At 41.2% G+C, this 18,436-nt stretch overlaps 1 protein-coding gene across 1 annotated transcript in view; it reads left to right on the top strand.

Moving 5' to 3' along the window:
* RNF150 (ring finger protein 150) overlaps positions 1-1,777 on the top strand; it is a 126,218-nt gene extending 124,441 nt beyond the window's left edge. Inside the window, exon 7 of the mRNA XM_020783099.3 lies at positions 784-1,777. Coding sequence (XP_020638758.1) covers positions 784-902 — 119 coding nt within the window. The 3' untranslated portion in view covers positions 903-1,777. The remainder of the gene's footprint in view (positions 1-783) is intronic.
* The last annotated feature ends 16,659 nt before the right edge of the window (positions 1,778-18,436 follow it).

Here is an 18,436-nt window from a genome sequence, read left to right as displayed (position 1 = left end):
TCATGAAAACCCACTCAGGGATAGCACCAGTAAAATCCACTCTTTGAATAACTCACAAATCTTGACAACCCTATTACAGTTGTCAAAGCTGAGGGATGGCTTACCAGTACATAACAGCCACATTTGGTGGATGCTGTTATAGTAATGGGAACTGCTTAACTAGACAAAGTCTGTATGTTCCAACACAATATCTGCATGCTCTCTGCTAACCTCTGAAATGGTCTGCTTTGTTCCATGGCATAGGGCATCCTGCAATGTACTATGCATGCACAGTAGTTTTTCAAGTAGTGTTCCTTCTTGCTGACATAGTGACAATCTTGCTATATTGTGTAGCCATAGACAAGGAAGCTCTTTCAGCCCTTCTTAATAGCAGTAACTTTCACATTTCTTCTTCTTTTACCAATTCTAAATCGAGTCAAAAATGCAGTATGACCCCTATATCTGCAGGGGATCAGTTCCAAGCCCCCCCCTCCGAATACTGAAAACTGTGGATAATAGTGAATGTTATACATAGTGTGATAAAAGGAAAAAAGGCCAGAAAAAAATATTTTCACATGCATTGCCAGAACGGGCCATCAGTGGGTGAAAGAGAACATGCTGTGTGTTCTTAAACAACAAGGACTCATGGTACAGTCTGTGAATGAATCCGTGGCCTCCTTTAATGCAAGGCAACTTTTCTTATTAAAATCAGCCCATAAAAGCAACATTGGGATTTGGAAATAATGTTTTGTGCATTTTTTTTAACTGTGTGAAGTTGGTTTCAATGATGTTTTTGTCTTTCAGGTGAACAGGAGCCAGCGGTCAGTAGCGATTCGGATATTTCATTGATTATGGCAATGGAAGTTGGACTCTCTGATGTGGAACTTTCCACTGATCAAGACTGTGAAGAGGTGAAATCCTGAAAAGAGAGGATTGAAAAGACCTTCCACTGAACCAAAGGGCAGTAGCAGGGAGGGGAAGAAACAGAGTCGGTTCTGTAAGATTTGGTCCCGTTGTGTACACAACCATACCCATATATACATGTACACAAACACAAGTACCCATACGTACGCATCCAGAAAATGTTGTGAAGTTTTGTACACTCCATTCTGGGATGATCTTGAAAAGCAATAGCAACAGACATGTTTGCCTGGATGCAATTTCTTCATCAGCTACGTGTGTTCATTTCATTGACACTGGAAGGTGAGCGCAACCTTTCGCTAACTCATGAATCAAATGAGTAACATACTTCCTTGGTGGCTCAGAACTTCATAAATGAAACGGTTGTGTGAGTGTTTTCTACCTTCTTTGGGTTGTTGTGGGTTTTTTAACCAAAAAAATGAGAATATCCTAAGATGATTATTTATGGGTTCACAATGGACAGACATATTTTTCTTCTTCTCAGCAGCCCTCGTTTCTTCGAGAATTCAGTCCAGAAATATGATGGTTCACCAGGATTCATGAAGGCCCTGTCTCTTTTATTGGAAGCATGGCTTCAAGAAGAAATGGTGTTTCAGAGTTGTGTCTTGGTCTGAAGCCTGCTTTCATTGAGGTATTAATGGGGCTCAGAAAACTTTGCTTCCAGGATCTCCCAGGGGATAAAAAAAGGGAAGCTGAGTTTACAGATGTTAGTGATTTGTTACATAACACAGCTGATTAGTAATAATCATGAGATTAAGGGTCAGCCAGTTCTTGCATTCCTTTGCTATACAAACTTCTCACACCTCAAAGGCCTTCCCTATGGTTGATTTCAATTCACATCTACTTTTGAAAAGTAAAATCAGGTAGTTGGTTCAAAGTCCTTCTTACCAAGTCTAAAGTTCATTGAAAGTGTTTGTATTGAGGAAAAGAGAATGGGAACAAATAAAGGTGGAAAGAAGGGGAGCTGGTGAAGTTGTCCCTCGTAGGAAAGTTAATTACAAATGGAGAGAGGAGGTTTTTCACACAAGATGTATCTTGAACCTCACTCTGATCACCCAGGACATCTCCAGTTCACTCACCTGTACACACACAACTGAAAGCTGTTTTCAAAGCCCCTCAGTCCACTTCACTTAAGTACAGGAAAGGACACACAAACAGCCTAATTTTTGGCATTTATAGACAGCTTTGTACTTATGATACTGGAGAAAACCAGTGATTTGGTTGAGAAAGGAGTATTTTTACTGTTCACTGGTGATAGCAGAAGAGGGTTGAAATACTTTCCTGCATAACCCTTAGTTGCATGAAAAGCTGAAATTTTGAATATTCAGATCCACATTCAAGTCATTCACAGTTGTGCATGAATCACAGAAGGGAAGCGGAAAGGCACTTTTACTGACACCTATGAAAATAAGCTACAGGGGTATTTGTGTTCTTGTTCATGTTCCTAGTATGGAACATGAAGACTAATTTAATTTTTAATTGTGTGCCATCAAATCAAATCTGACTTACGGTAACCCTTTTCAGGGTTGTCTAGGTAGAGAGTACTCAGGAGCAGCTTACCATTCCCTTCCACTGTAGACATCCTGGGACTGTGAAGCTTGCCCAAGGCCACACAGGCTGGCTCTTGTCCCAGGAGGCACAGTAGGAATCAAACTCCCAAGCTCTGGCTCTTCAGCCAGATACCTAACCCATTGAGCTCTCCAGCCAGCCCATCAAGACTAAATCAAGTATTATTCCTTACCAGCCTCTGGATTACCTTGAAAGTGACTTTTCAGAAGAGAAGCTTCTACCTGCCTGCTCTGTTTCCAAATATAGTGGAATACTGAAGCATTCAGAAGTCCATTCACGGACAGATGTGTTCCTCTTGAATGATAAAATGTTTGAAAGAGGTGCCATTAGTGCTGGGATTCAAGTGACGTTGCATTATGCTGTAGCTTCAGGGGATGTGTATTTCTGCAGCACTGAGACAGTGATTTGTTTTCAAATCAAAATACACAAGTGTTAAGGATCACCTTCCAGCTTGTTGACTGTCATAAATGGGTAAGCCATTATTCCTGATAATAAGCATGTTGTTGTTGTTGTTGTTGTTGTTGTTTAGTCATTAAGTCATGTCTGACTCTTCATGATCCCATGGACCAGAGCATGGCAGGCCCTCCTGTCTTCCACTGCCTCCTGGAGTTTGGTCAAATTCATTTTGGTAGCTTTGATGACACTGTCCATCCATCTCATCCTCTGTTGTCTCCTTCTCCTGCCTTCACACTTTCCCAACATCAGGGTCTATTCCAGGGAGTCTTCTCTTCTCATGAGATGGCCAAAGTATTGGAGCCTCAGCTTCAGGATCTGTCCTTCCAGTGAGCGCTCAGGGTTGATTTCCTTTAGAATGGATAGGTTTGTTCTCCTTGCAGTCCAGGGGACTCTCAAGCAACACAGTTCAAAAGCATCAGTTCTTTGGTGGTCAGCCTGCTTTATGGTCCAGCTCTCCCTTCCATACATCACTACTGGAAAAACCATAGCTTTGATTATGTGGACCTTTGTCGGCAAGGTGATGTCTCTGCTTTTTAAGATGCTATCTATGTTTGTCATCGCTTTCCGCCCAAGAAGCAGCCGTCTTTTAATTTTGTGGCTGCCATCACCATCTGCTGTGATTATGGAGACCAAGAAGATAAACTCTGTCATTGCCTCCATCTCTTCCCCTTCTATTTGCCAGGAGGTGATGGGACCAGTGGCCATGATCTTAGTTGTTGTTTTGATGTTGAGCTTCAGACTGTTTTTTGCGCTCCCCTCTTTCACTCTCATTAAGAGGTTCTTTTATTCTTCCTCAGTTTCTGCCATCAGAGTGGTATCATCTGCATATCTGAGGTTCTTGATATTTCTTCCAGCAATCTTAATTCCAGTTTGGGATTCCTCCAGTCCAGCCTTTCACGTGATGTATTCTGCAAATTAAATAAGCAGGAAGACGATATACAGACTTGTCGTATTCCTTTCCCAATTTTGAACCAATCAGTTGTTCCAGTTCTAACTGTTGCTTCCTGTCCCACATATAGGTTTCTCAGGAGATAGATAAGGTGGTCAGGCACTCCCATTTCTTTAGGAACTTGCCATAGTTTGCTGTGGTCTACACAGTCAAAGGCTTTTGCATAGTCAATGAAGCAGAAGGAGATGTTTTTCTGGAATTCTCTGGCTTTCTCCATAATCCAGCGCATGTTAGCAATTTGGTCTCTAGTTCCTTTGCCCCTTCGAAATCCAGCTTGTACTTCTGGGAGTTCTCGGTCCACATACTACTGAAGCCTACCTTTTAGGATTTTGAACATAACCTTGCTAGCATGTGAAATGAGTGCAATTGTACGGTAGTTGGAGCATTGTTTCACACCAGATAATAAGCATTGCAGTTTGAATTACAGAAGGTGAATAGACTTAACACAGTAGGCTGTGCTAAGAATGCAGTAGAAGTACCTTCTGGTTTCTTCGTTTTTCCTTCCTGCATTTCAAGTGGTACTGTAGGAATTGGTTCAAATGCAGCACCAACAGATAGGTTCTCTCTCGCAGAGAAGACCTTATGCTTACTTGCTCCTTTCAGTCTTTTTCTTGATGTCTTCTTTATTTTTGCTTTGGTAGTAAACCATGCTGCCCTTCCTGGTTCGCCATGAAATGAGAAGGAAAATCAGGTTATGTGAGGAGGCATGTCCATTTTCCACCATAGTGGTATAAATGCCAGGCTCCATAAGGGTTTGACACCGCCATCCGTTTTTGAAGACTTCCTTATTTGCAGTATCTGCTTGTATCAGAGGCACTGACAAAACAAATGCTGTTACCACAACTGTTGGCCCAGAATGCACTTGGGCCCTAGCATTCATTAGCCAGCAGTCAGAGGAGAAGTGCTGTACTGCACCCATCATCTCCATTTTGAATTCCTTAGAGGACAATGCAGGAGAGTGGTCACTTTGCCTGAGGCCCCATCAAACTTATCACCGACCTATTGGGAAGATAGAAGAAGGAAGTCAGAGTATGTATTAACAAAGCTTATTCACGTGATGCCGAACCAAAGTTGATAATATGTCTGAAACACCCACAAGTGTTACTAGGGGATATTGAAATTGCCATCTTGAAATCACAACATCCCTATATGGGAAAGATGAGACTGCATCATGTCCCTGAAGAATGAGGTGGGAAGGTAAGAGACGAGACATGGGATATTGTATTTGTATCCATGGGGATGCAAATAATGGCACCACAGGTGCCTGGGAAAATGGGACTTTCCCCCCTGAACCAGCATGTCCACTTCCTGCTTGGTGCAGCCAGCATTGTTGTTGTGCCCATCTGGGAAGCAGCCCAGCCAGCACCTCCTCATACAGCTAACCACTCTGATGAGGAGGTGGGATGACGAGTCTCCTTGCTCAGCTATTGAGCAGGCAGCTGTGTGAGGAGGCAGGGAAGTGCCAGCTGGGCTGCTTCCCAGATTAGCAGAAGAACGATACTGAGTGTGTGCGCTGCATGATGAGCAGTAATTAGGCCTGCTGGTTCAGGAGGGAGGGCCCGGTTTTCCCAGTCACACGTGGTGCCAATATTCATAATTTTATCCCCAGGAATATGAATACGAATATCCCATGTCTGGTACAGACCTGCTAAAAAGGCTGCAGATGTCCAAATATTACTGATCTAGTCCCATTTAAACCACACTAAAATAGCTGTGTTAGGCACAACTAGAGATCTGTGTTTATTGCTTGTTCGGGGCAGATTTCAGATCAAGAAGGCCCAACCTCTCAGATCAAGGCTTCTGTAACTTTGTTACAGGGATCCCCAAAATTGTTGAGCGGATGGATACATCTGGAGCTTCAAGAAGATGTTGTGGCTATTTGTGCAAAGGGCTGCCACATGGCAGCTATTTATTCACAAAAACTTTGTTTTTTGGAGAGGTGATCACAGTTTCCCAGAAGGCAAACTAGTGAGACAGAAGAAGAGTATTTGCCATCAAAATCTAACTACAAGGCAAAGGTGGAGTCTGATTTCCAAAATAAAACCAGGCCTTGGAATTATTTTTCTTTTTCTTCCACACCTGCTTCACTGAAGGCAAACGGGCAAGACACAGAAACATGGGACTTAGCCATGGATCAAAGGTGGGTGGCCTGTTTGCCCCCCCCCAAAAAAAGCAAAACAAGGTACTCACTTCATAGAAGGCAAATGAGATAATTAGAGAAATACTAGAGAGGGAGAAGGAGAACATCATGGGCAACCCCTTAACCCCTTCAATCTGGGAAGCACCACTGGCCCCAAGGATTCTCCAAATCTCCTCTACCTGCCTACCTACACACACACCATCAGCTGGGCATGCTTCAAAACAAAGCACTGGACTGTACTATCTGTGTTTTCTAAAAAGGCTTCTGGTGCTTCATGGACCCCACATTTGGAAATGAAGATGTTCAAAATGCAGTGTATCAGTTTGCTGCGTACCAACCTCTAGTTTAGGGCAGAAGCCTGTTCATTGTTACTGTGTGCATAACTGTTGCACATCTGGTTCTCGTTTACTGATAGCTTGAAAGGGGTGGTTTTTAGCATGTGCACTGCAGTCCACAGTGAGTACAGTGCTAACTGGCATTACACAACAGTTTTCCTAAACCGGATTCTGATCTTAATTTTTTTTAAATGAAAACAAAAGTGCTGTAGAGCAGAGAAGTATCTGTATGTTGCAGAACCTTAGTTCTTGTAGTTGTATCCTGTTATACTTGGGTAGAAGAAAGAATTTTGGCAGATTTGACATGTTGTGTTATAGTGCAACTATACATTGGTAGCTGTGAAAATAGCCAGTTGAACAGCCAGATTGTCATCTACAGTATTGTATAGCTTGGACTAGTGTAACAATAGCAAAATCATAAGTAGTATGTGCCCAACTTGCTGTGCTCATTTGCATTGATATTGTAATGTCTCTTCACCATGAATCAAGCATAGTAACACAGACAAAGCTTGGTCTGTAGTCAACAAAAATACTCTTCCTGAAGTCAAGATTTATTACAACTGCAGCATTCCCACTTGTCTACCAGAAAGGTTACCCAATCAAAAGATGAGATAAGACTAGTCTGGTAGTATTTGTTTGTGACAAATCCATGTTAGCTTCTAGTTATGACTGGATTGTTTTCCAGGTACTGGGAGAGTGGGCACTTTATAATCTGCTCCAGAATTTTCCCTGAGATTGATGTCATGCTGACTATTCTGTAGCTCCTAAGTTCTTCCCTTTTGCTCTTTTTTGAAGATAGGGACAATGTTAGCTCTCCTACAGTCATCGGGCACTTCACCCATCCTCCATTATTTCAAGAAAAATAATAGACGGTGGTTCTGAGAGTTCTTTATCCAGTTTCTTCATTACTCTTGGATAAAGTTCATCAGGAGAGCTGAACTCATTCCAAGTAATAAGGTCTTCCTTGACTATTTGTTTATCAGTCTCAAGCTGCAATCCTGTCCCCTTCACTTGTATTTCACATTTGCCTGGAGTGTCTTTTGGGAAAAGACAATGGTAAAGTAGAAATTGCAGACTTCTGCCTCTTATTTGTTGTTGTTGCTGTTGTCTGCTACCATTTCCCCCATCTTTATTGAGTTACTGAGCCACTATTTATTGTGGCCTTTGGCTTGATAAAAGATGAACTAATTAAATATTACCTTCTATTTTTTTCAGATTTGTGTGTCCATAGAAGTACATATACATAAGAAATCCGATTAAAATCTCTTAGAGATGTGTCAGCCTTATAAACTAGAGTGACCAAACTATGGTATGGACAGGTTTAGAAGTAGAAATTACCAAGAAAGATCTAAAGATTTGGCCATGGTTTCCCCTTGTGGACCTATTCTGGCAACAAAAGCCTAGAAAGAGCCTTGTGTTACACTTGTGTGTAGCACCTTAAAGCTTTTTGCTCTGCTGGGCCAGCACTACAGTTAAGAAAAATGAGACAGCTCTGAAGGGCAGGGGTTAACCTACCTGGTCCACCCTATCCTGCTCTTATTAGGGGCAGTGGAGGACACTGTCCCATCACCAATGCTCAAGTAAGCTTTAATGGGTCAGTCTGGTTAGCTTTTGTACATGGAGGGCACCATCCTTTCCCTAGCCTCAGGCAGAAAAATTTCTTTCACTAGCCCTTTTGCTGTATAAAAAGTGTTTGTGCTAGCCCTGTTCTTGCCTGTCATATGAATGTCATCCATTTGATTACATGCAGGAAACCCGTTTAATTAGAGTGTCCATTCAGCTTGTGCACACACCAGGCCTGTCAATGTCTATCTTAAAGATCCCCAGTGCAAAGAACAGACCCTGTTTACATCTGATCTTCCGTTAAAACTTGTGCCCATTCAGTTGGGGACAGAAAAGAAGAGTAGGCTTGTGAATTGTAAAAGTATGCTGTACATTCTCACATTACAAAGGCAATGAACGGCCTGAGATCTTGCCCAGATTTTGTGGACCTTTGTTAGGAATCAACACTGGCACACACACCTCCCTTCTATTTGAGTGCTCTTTCTGCCCTGCCATTAACAGATAAGAGACTCACGATCATTAGAAGCCACATCACTGCCACACTGAGTCACCCCTGAGTGTGCCTTTGCCAAGAGACAAGAAAGAGGAGTGCAGAGCAGGTAACTTCTCCTTGGGCCGTTCTGCTCTGTCATCCAATACCGACACAGTAAGCCCTTCTTCTGATCATGCTACTTTTGCTGGCAACAGGGCAAGTCCTCCTAAAAACACAAACGTTCAGAGAGTAAAAAGCATTTCAGAAAACCATATGCGAGGAGTGTTCACACCTATGCATTTTTACTGACAAGACATCTCACTGTAACTAATGGACCTTCTTCCCAAGTATGTGTGCAGAGGGTTGCAGCCAAAAAAGCTTTATGACAGCTTTTCTGTTCACAGCAGCAGAGGATAACACAATGGGGCTGTTTTAGAAAAGGCTGACCTTTAGCTTTGTTGTTGTTGATGTGCCATCTAAAAGGAGTTCAGAACTTGGCCCTTTTAAATCAGCATTGTTGAGAACATTCTTTTGACAAACTTCTTGCCTAAATGGATTGATATGTCTACAATCATAAGAGTGCAAAAGCATTTAAAAAAAAAAAGTCTGGAAGCTCTTGACTTACCAGGTGGTGCTTGGCAATGGTTATATAGTAAAGTGGAAGAGTGCCCTCTGCTGTATGACTTCAAATCTTCTGTTAGCCATTTGTAATATTGTTACTGAAGCAAGTGTTGATTGTGTTCCCAGTAGACATGTCAGCTCTGGATCAACTGGGGAGGGGATGTACAGCTGCTTATAAAAACAGTGAAATGGAAAATCAATCAAGGATGCTAAAGAGACCTCTTGAAAGTTTAATGTAATAACGCCTCATCCTTGGCAAATCGTCTGCTTTCCAATCATATGCTTTCCGGTAGAAGCAGCATGCAAGAATGAATGGAAGGAACCAAGGCCAGAAGAAGAAGATGATGAAACATGTGTGCTCTCTCTCCATGTGCTTCTTTTTATATTTATATTTCTTTTAAAGGCATCCAATGATACACGCTTCTTTTGCCATGAATGTATGTATATGGTTATTACAGATGTGAAATATCAAGATGTTTTTTTAACATGTACATAGCATCATCTTCTCTTCCTATTTTCATGGTAAACAACCTGATGGAGCTATATACCATTTTATAAATAGAATGAAATGTAAAGCAGGGGATTGGGGGAGGGGGGGCGGGCTGTTATTTTTTATAGCAAGCTGTTCCTTGTATCTAGTGAGCATTTTGGAAAAAAAATGATTTTGTACTTGTCAAACTATACATTCCATCCATTTCCTGAAAATATTTATTTTTATTTAAAGAAGTTTCTAAATCAAGAACAAGCAAAAAGACATCCATTCAGTAAAAGGCTCATCAGAAAGCTAAAAGTATTTGGTTTACAATAATAGCTCCAAGCTTTCTCCTGTGGTGTCACAAAGCAGGCTGCACACCATACCAGCAAATGCCAATTAAAAAAAAAAAACGGGGGGAAAAATAAAGACTTTTTTTTGCAGTTTAACATTTCTAATTACATCAAAATTATTTCTAGTTCCAAATATATATATATTCTTTGAGCAGATTGTCCTGCTTGTATTCGCTGAATTCAAAGTGGGCCCAGGCATACATGATTTGAATGAGGAATCTGGCATCAAAGTACTCACACTGCGTTGCATTCAGGTATACCATATTCTCTGAAGCCAGCTTATCCTGTTTGCTGCTGACATTGGTGTTGGAAAGTGCTGGTTGGGTGGCTTTCTGTGGTGTCACAAGAGGTCAAGACCGCTGGCAGTGTTTTTTGGATACTGAAGACTTCCCCCACCCCAAAATTCCAAGGCTCCCAAAGGCTTCCTCAGGTTGAAAGGGAGCCCTAAGGAGCCTCAGAACCTGAAAGGGCATGGGATTAGGAAGTGTTCACTTAATTTAAATGAAAGACTGCTGTCACGGAATGATGACATCATCCTACATGTGCAGCATAAAGTTGTCCAAGAGGATTTCAACCACTTTAGCTTTTCAGCCATAGATAAAATAGTAGATCCTACCTTTCCTTGCCGTTACCTGAAATGTAAGATGTTAGAATGAATCAGCAGTTTGCCATTCGTGTTGCAAACATGAGAGGGAACTGGGTTCTCTCTCTCTCTGCTGGTAAAATATGCACTAGATTGTTTGCCACATCTGTAGAAAGCCCTTTGAAGGGTTGGGGTATAAGTTCTTCAGAGCAGGATCTGTTATTACGCTAGGTATATTGATGACACTAAACAAGAAAGGTTAGAGGGTAGAAAGGATGTTTCTCACCATGAAAGCCAGCTAGAAACAGCACAATTCTTGAAGAAAAATCTTTTTAAAGGTTGCTTTTAGAAACAACCTCTCCCTGTTTCAACAATGGAAACAATTGATTCACGATTATTCTGCAGCCTATTCATCATCCCCCAAATCTTGATGGGAAAAATAGGTTAAAGAGAAAAGAGGAACCATCGAGATAACCTGTTAGAATTTGCATAGGCATTTTATTTTTAAAAAGGAAAATAGTCATTTTTCCCCCACCTGTGAATTGTCTGCCTATGCAGTGCTGCAGTAGTTTGTGAATAATTTGTTTTCCTATGCATTTTGTAAAGTATTGGAAATGTATTTCAATTGCTGGTACAGTTGCTTTTACATTATTCTGCATCCTTCTTGTATCTCCCACCCTCCTTTCCAATGCACTTTATATCACTTGGAAAATGTAGGAGTCGGCAACTTTAATCTATAAAGGGATTTGCTTAACAAGAGGCACACACACAGAGATTTTTTTTCTTTATTGTGTCCTATCTGTGCTTTACAGCTTAGACGGCGACTCCGCTAAGGGGAAAATATGGGAGATGTTAAGGTTGATGTTGGGGAAACATTCAGTAGTACAACATGGCTATTTTTGTTATATAGAGGACTATAATGTACATATGTGATACTGTGTCATTCTGTATTAGTAAAATATTGCAACTGTAAAAGTTAAAGGATTGTGAATTATAAGGAATTTTATTGCAAGTTTTTTTTAATAAAAAGTTACCTGATTGGTGTTATATATTCTTCCTAACATTAGCCATCACGCAAGGGGTTCTTTGAAACTGATCTCCAACATGGAAGTGGAGTTTCTGCTCGTAAATGTTTATCCCTCTTTCCAAAAATGTGATCTCTAAAGTTTCAAGAAAATGGAGGGGACATTTATGTTCTAGAGATGAGGTTTCTGCCCATAAAGCCGTAGAACGTATCAGTTGGGTACAGACCTAGACTTAGATAAAGTCCATTAAAATCCACTGAATGAATATATCTTGATATAACCTATCCAACTTGGTCACTGTCAGACAACGTGGGGCAAATTTGGGCCTGAAGTTGACTTTTGGTCGACATTACTCAGTTGGCCTAGCCATTATTGCCACTGGCAAGGAACTATGGGAGCATCTGTTAAAAAAAAAAAAATTCTGGAGAGTCACCACAGTTCTAGGATTTTAAATATATATAACATTTACAGTGCTATTGTTAATGTCAGCCAAAAAGAAGAAGAATTAGAGGAAAAAACTACTGCAAGAAATAGTACACAATGGTGTTAACTGAAAAGCCAAGGAACACTGCAAAATGGGAGTTGGTGCTTATCATTTCTTTGGCCCAGCCTTTAGAAGCAACACTACTTATTTTCCAGATTCCTTATTTAAAATAGATGGCAAAATTTTAGCATTTTTCCTAGGATCCTATTGGCAAGTATTCTTTTTTTTATGCCTTTTCAGACTAAGGCCAAAAAGGGTGTTGCAACTGGCATAGCATAAAGGTCTGTTTGCAGACATTCCCAGGGAATTCTGCTGAGGAATGGCACCATTATGTGACTGATGGTGCAACCCATTGCGCAGTCCAAGTGCAACACTGGCACATTGGTCAACATCATCGTGCCAGAGGGGGAGACTATGGGAATAAAGGAACTGGAGGTGAGAGGAATGGAATAGCAAGGTGGACAAGAAGGGAAAGGCAGTGTGAAGGGATGGTAGATGAAGAGAGGATGAACTGGGGGAGCAGAGAGTGGAAAGAATGGGAAGAGTAAGTTGTGGGGGGGGCAAAAGCAGCAGGGGATAGGCTGCTCCTGTGACGGTGAGCCCCACTCTGCTGCCCCCAGTACTCCTCCTTTTCTTTCTCCATGGCAGCAGCTGTGGGTAGTGATAGTCCCTCCATTGGCACCTCTACTATGCTTTCTTCCACCTCCTAGCACTCTCAAACAGACTTATGAACACAAAAAGAGGTGCGTGCACGGTGGTGAAATGTATAGATGCATGTTCGCTGGCAAGATCAATACCACCAGGAGGAACTGAAGGCAGCAAGAGAAGTGGGGGGAGATAGATTGCCTCCACAGAGGAAGTCATGGCCTTGGGTTTACAAGACCAGAGTAGGCTTTTAAAAAGACAGCCTTTTGGAGGTTATGAATTCAGCAGCAAGATAGTATATAACAGCAACATCAATGCACATGCCTGTACTCCACCCAAAGAAGCCCAGAACAGGCTACTCGACACAACCCCATCTGAGACTGTGCAATATAGCCATGCACTCTGGTGTACACATGAGCATGGACCTGTAACAAGCGACAGAGCTAAGAACATGCTGCACAGCCACCATTCAGGGGCGCATGGATGGATACATTATGCACTGATGCACAGGGCCAAATTGATTCCAGTTTATTCATTCCCATGCCAGTTTCATTAAAACTGATGTTTTGAAACAGCTTGGAAAAGATAAGTATGGTGTACATTCTCCAAATACATCCCACTAAAACTGTATGTAAGCACTCAGATGTATTTTAGTATGGGTTAGTAGTTTTTCTTTCTTTCTTTCTTTCTTTCTTTCTTTCTTTCTTTCTTTCTTTCTTTCTTTCTTTCTTTCTTTCTTTCTTTCTTTCTTTCTTTCTTTCTTTCTTTCTTTCTTTTAGAGCATTGCACAATTTAAAATTATGGATGTATATGAGATAAAATTAAAAACAAATTAAAATGTTAAGATAATTAAACTCTGTTGACCAGAAGTGGGTCATTTATATGCATTTACATAGTTACATTTATATGTCACATTTCCTCCAATAAGCTCAAAGCAGTATATGTGGCTCTCTTCCTCCCCACCTTTCCCCAAAATAACACTGTGAGGCGGGTCAAGCCAAGAGTGAGTTGCAGTATTTGTGACTAGAAAATGCAACACCCAAGTATCACTCCTAGCAAATCAGGGAAGCAAACCTAAAACAAACCTTGTATTATGTTTTCTGGTTCACTGGGAGAGAGATACAAGCTAGACAAGAAGAAAGCACCTGCATTTGAATCACACAATAAATCCCCGAGCTTTATTCAGCTGCTCCCATTGTAAGCGGGAGTGGCCAGCCACTATGCAGTGCACTGCTTGTAGCCTCTAAGCAAGGCTTCCCATAGTTCCCTGCTTGCTGTGCCAGGTGGCAATGAGTTTCTTGTGGGAATGGCTTTCAAAGGCAACCACAGTAACATTCATCAGCATTCTGCTTCAGTCCAGTATCATATACGTGAACCTGCCTCAAGAAGCATTGAAGATGTTGCCAATGAGCAGGTTCAAACAGTACTTTCCCTTTATTTGGATATTCATACATTATTTTTCAGTCAAAGATAGCAAGGAAGTGAAAAATTATAACACTACAGTATATCGAAAGAACAGTTTTAAAAAGCCAAAACCATAAACTAGACTAGGCAAGTTAATGTGCTGTGGCAGATGGGGAAAGGGGGATGGGTCATAGTGCCAAATGACTGCACCACTGCACTTCCATGGGACCATAACACAAAAGGCTTTTTGCTTAGTCACCACATGAGTCTAAGTGTCTCCTGAAGATCTTGGGACACAAGTAGGCTGACATTAAGGGAAAATGATCTTTGGGCTATTTGGTCTTTTCTCACAGGGGCAGTAATTCCCAGAAGCAAACAGACGAGAGTGGCTGTCTTAAGGATCCATTAATATTTTCCCATCTGGCAGTAGTTTTGTCATATAAGAGTGTGGCAACCCCCTTGTGTAGTCAGTATTTTGCCACAAAAGATTGTGTGCACATTGAGAAAATCAGAAAAGGAATGCTTGCCTTGGATTAGAAGGAGGGCAGAGGTAAATCTTATGACCAAATTCAGTCTGTAAACAAGGAAACTTGCCAGTGAATCCAAACAGAAAACCACATACATTTCCATATGTTTTTGACAACAGTGCTTAGAGATATCTCAATACAGCGCTTGCATGTTCAGGCTAGTTGTTGATATTCATTTCCTATCAGAGCTTGAAGCTATGGTTCCAAAATAACCCAGCGTTAACTTCTTTTAAAAGCATGTTTATTATTAGCCAGGCACTGTTCTTTCAGTTATTTTTCTGGATTCCCTTCCCTCAGCCCTCACTCCTTGTTGGCTTGTATTCTTAACATTCATTTCTAATATGGCCATGGGAGTAGCCAGAGCCAACATTTTTGGCAGACAGCTGGGCCGAGTTGCTATGTGATCCACGCATACACAACACAGCTGTCATTGATATTATAGATCTTAAGGGAGGAAACAGTCTCGTATATCTGAAGAGGACTACATTTGGAAGCTGAGGGAATGGCATTACCATCTATAAATAAAAGTGAAAGGAGGAAGCACTGAGTCCAGAATGAAGGAACAGAGTTTGAGAAATAAACTACCCTGCCAAACATCCGTGGTGAAGCACTTGCAGTTCTTGGCAGAGTCTTACTGAATAATGGGAGTTTCTCTGATTTAATTTTCGAAAGAAAGAAAGAAAAGAAAGAAAGAAAGCAAGATCTTTATAGTCTAGTTCTCTACACATTGGTATAACACTTCTAATGTACAGAGATTAATCTAACCCTTTCAAAGCAACATGAAGAGTTGCCAGTGACCATTGAGAGAAATTCTGGTGCAGGGCCCCTAAGATGAATGATTCACACTAGTTGCATCGCTAACCTTTTGCAAATGGGAGAGGGACATGAATGTCATTGGAGGCTGGAAACCCAGTGTGTGGAGGTGAGAAGAGGAAATCGAAGCAAAGAGGTTCCGTGAGAGATCTGAAGGTGCAGCAGCTCTGCGACAGGTCATGGACCATTTGGCTCATCGTCTGCAAGAAATGGCACATAAGCAGAGCCTGGCTTCCTCTCTCATATTCTCCTAGTTTCAAATAACAGGATCTGGCAGGGGCCAGCTCTTTCAACAGGGAGAATGAAGTGGCTGCCTCTTCGAAGCAGCAAATTTGAACATCAGGAAAAGAGATTGCTTTTTATTCATTTATTATTATTATTATTATTGCACATTGAACGGCAGCAACATGTTGTTGGTAAATTCTTATTCTTATATAGGGACAAAATAGATTTTTTTAAAAGCTATTTTGATGAGAAAGAAATTCTTTAAAGCATGCTTTGCTCCAAAATTATTTTATCTTTTTATTGTATTTTCATTGTATTTTAATTGTTGTAAGCTGCCCAAAGACCTTTGGGTAGAGTGGGTGGCACATAAGTTAAATAAATAAATAAATAAATAAATAAATAAATAAATAAATAAAGAAAGAAAGAAAGAAAGAAAGAAAGAAAGAAAGAAAGAAAGAAAGAAAAAGAAAGAAAGAAAAAGAAAGGGCAGAAACTGGCTTAAATACAGACTTAACATTAAGAATAAGCTTAACACCAACCAGTAAAGATCTCTGCAGGGAAGTATTCCTCCTCCTCTGAATTTTAAATGCACTTATTATTTTAATGCATACAGATAGGTTCAGTTGTTCAGGTGGTGTGCCTACAAACTATGGTAATTCATTATGCTTATTTTTCCCTGCTCCCAGAAAAAATGACGCAGGCACTTTTGCTAATTAATGAAACAGAGTCATTCATAGGCTGTTTTCACAAACCATTCATTCTCTCTGCCATTTCAAATACGAGAAAACGGGCCTCCTGAGACTGAAACTACAGGAAGAGTCTTCCCATCTGGTCAGCAGGCAATGGTAATGTCCAGATTAAAGCAAGTAACAGTACTGTGCTTGACCAGACTTCACCTGGAATATTATATCGAGCTTTGAGTGTCACGGTTTTAAAAGGATATTGACAAGCTAGAATGTGTCCAGAGGAGGGTGGAAAAAAAAAGATCTAAAAATCAAACTGTATGAGGAATGGTTAAGGCTGTTGGGTATGTTCAGCCTGAAAAAGAGAAGGCTAAGAGGTTATATGAAGAGGCTGCTCCATGAAAGATGGGACAAGCTTGTTTTCTCTGTCTGTAGGTTAGAATCGAAGCAATGGTTCAAATTACAAGAAAGGGGATTTCAGCTACACTTCAGGAAGATTGCCCTCACATTAGGGGCTATTGGACGATAGAAAGGGTTACCTCAGATTGACCTTTGTTCCTTGAGATTTATTACAGAGGTTGGACAGTCAGAGGTCTGTCAAGGATGCGTTTGCTGTGGATTTCTGGCTTCATCAGGGGGTTGGACTTAATGATCCATGGAATCCTTTCCAGTTCTGTGACAGAGAAGTGGCACTTTTAGTTTTTGGACATGCTTTGACGAAACAAGTCCTGTTTTGAGCTGGAAGATACTCTTACATCATCTGAGAGTTTTCTCACAGCAGAAAGAGAGCGATGCAGGCATCACTGATGCTGCAGAGACATCTTGTCATCCTCTGCCCCTCCTTTCCAGAACTTAATGGATGTGTTGAGGCAGATGAGGTTTCCTTTTCCCATTTCACATCTCGAGAGATGTTGGTAATGCTTGAAATTTATCCATACACATATACATTCACGTCTGCCCTGTTATAGATTTCATCCCATTTCCATTTGTTTGTTTGTTTGTTTATTGGTGTAGTAGAGTGCACACAGCTCTGATAAGAGATGGGACCAAGTATTCTGTGAACCACCAATCTATATAAGCCCCCCCCCACTTTTTGCACACAGACCACTTGTTGTGCTTCTTTTTTGTTTTGCTATGGAAAAGACTACAGACAGCTACTCAGGAGAGGATCTCTCACCATGGCAAGGAGATGCTGAATAGCTCAGTGGTTTAAGCATCTGGCTGCAGAGCCAGAGGTTGGGAGTTCGATTCCCCACTGTGGTCCTTGACAGGGGCTGGATTCAATGATCTATAGAGTCTCTTCCAACTCTGCAGTTCTAAGATGAACTTCTTTCAAATGATTTTAAGGAAGTTTACTCACATTTCGAGAAGGGAAAAAGGCATTTTACAACTTAATTACATCCAGCAGGGCGGAAAGATGAAAACTTAGCTGTGCATTCCGTCCTGAAGGAAGTAGCGTCTCTCCGCCACCTTCTGAATGCACTCCAACCTTGGTCCTTTTTGGTCTGTCTGTAGGGCCACTACTTGGGCGAGGAGCTGGAACAATTTCCTGGCAAACAGAAGGGTTGCTTTAAGGTCACTTCACACTGCCACCAGGTATTATTCCCTTAATACCAAATAGATCTTAGACACCTGCTGCCAATTCAACAGATTTATTGATTTTATAGATGTCATGCAAATCACAGGACTAAATCGCAGCTGTTTAGGCTTATTCATTAAATATCACTTGCTTTCATGTTGGGTTTGTTTGTTTTTATTCACTGTTATAATATTCTTTGATCATATATATTCTCTATACTTTTAAACTCTTTCCTATTCTCTCTAGCATTCTCTCTTAACTTTCTCAATACCATCTCCTAACTCTCTCTTCGGTTCCCTATCTGCAACCTCTTTTCTCCAATTCTCCTCCCGAACTGTCTGCCTAACTGTCTAACTGTCCTTTTTGGTTCCGCCCCTCCTGTCCTCTCATAGGCTCCTGCCTTTGAGCTTCCGATGATGGACAGGCGTGACGTGGGGTTCCACTACATACTCATTGCACAGTGACTCTTTCCACTGTGATCAAACACATGCCTTTCCAGCTGTCTGATTGCACCCTGAGTGATTGGGGCACTTTGTCTGTGAAGGCAGTCAGAGACAACTGCCTTTATCATTGGTCCCCAAGGATAAAACCTGACATCAATCAAGCTCAAGATGTTCCACTAGACTGGCATTCTCTGT

The sequence above is a fragment of the Pogona vitticeps genome, chromosome 5 (genome assembly GCF_051106095.1).
Source record: "Pogona vitticeps strain Pit_001003342236 chromosome 5, PviZW2.1, whole genome shotgun sequence".
Lineage (NCBI taxonomy): Eukaryota > Metazoa > Chordata > Lepidosauria > Squamata > Agamidae > Pogona > Pogona vitticeps.
The sequence above is the reverse complement of the archived record's forward strand: the minus strand, read 5'-3'. Positions and strand labels throughout refer to the sequence as shown.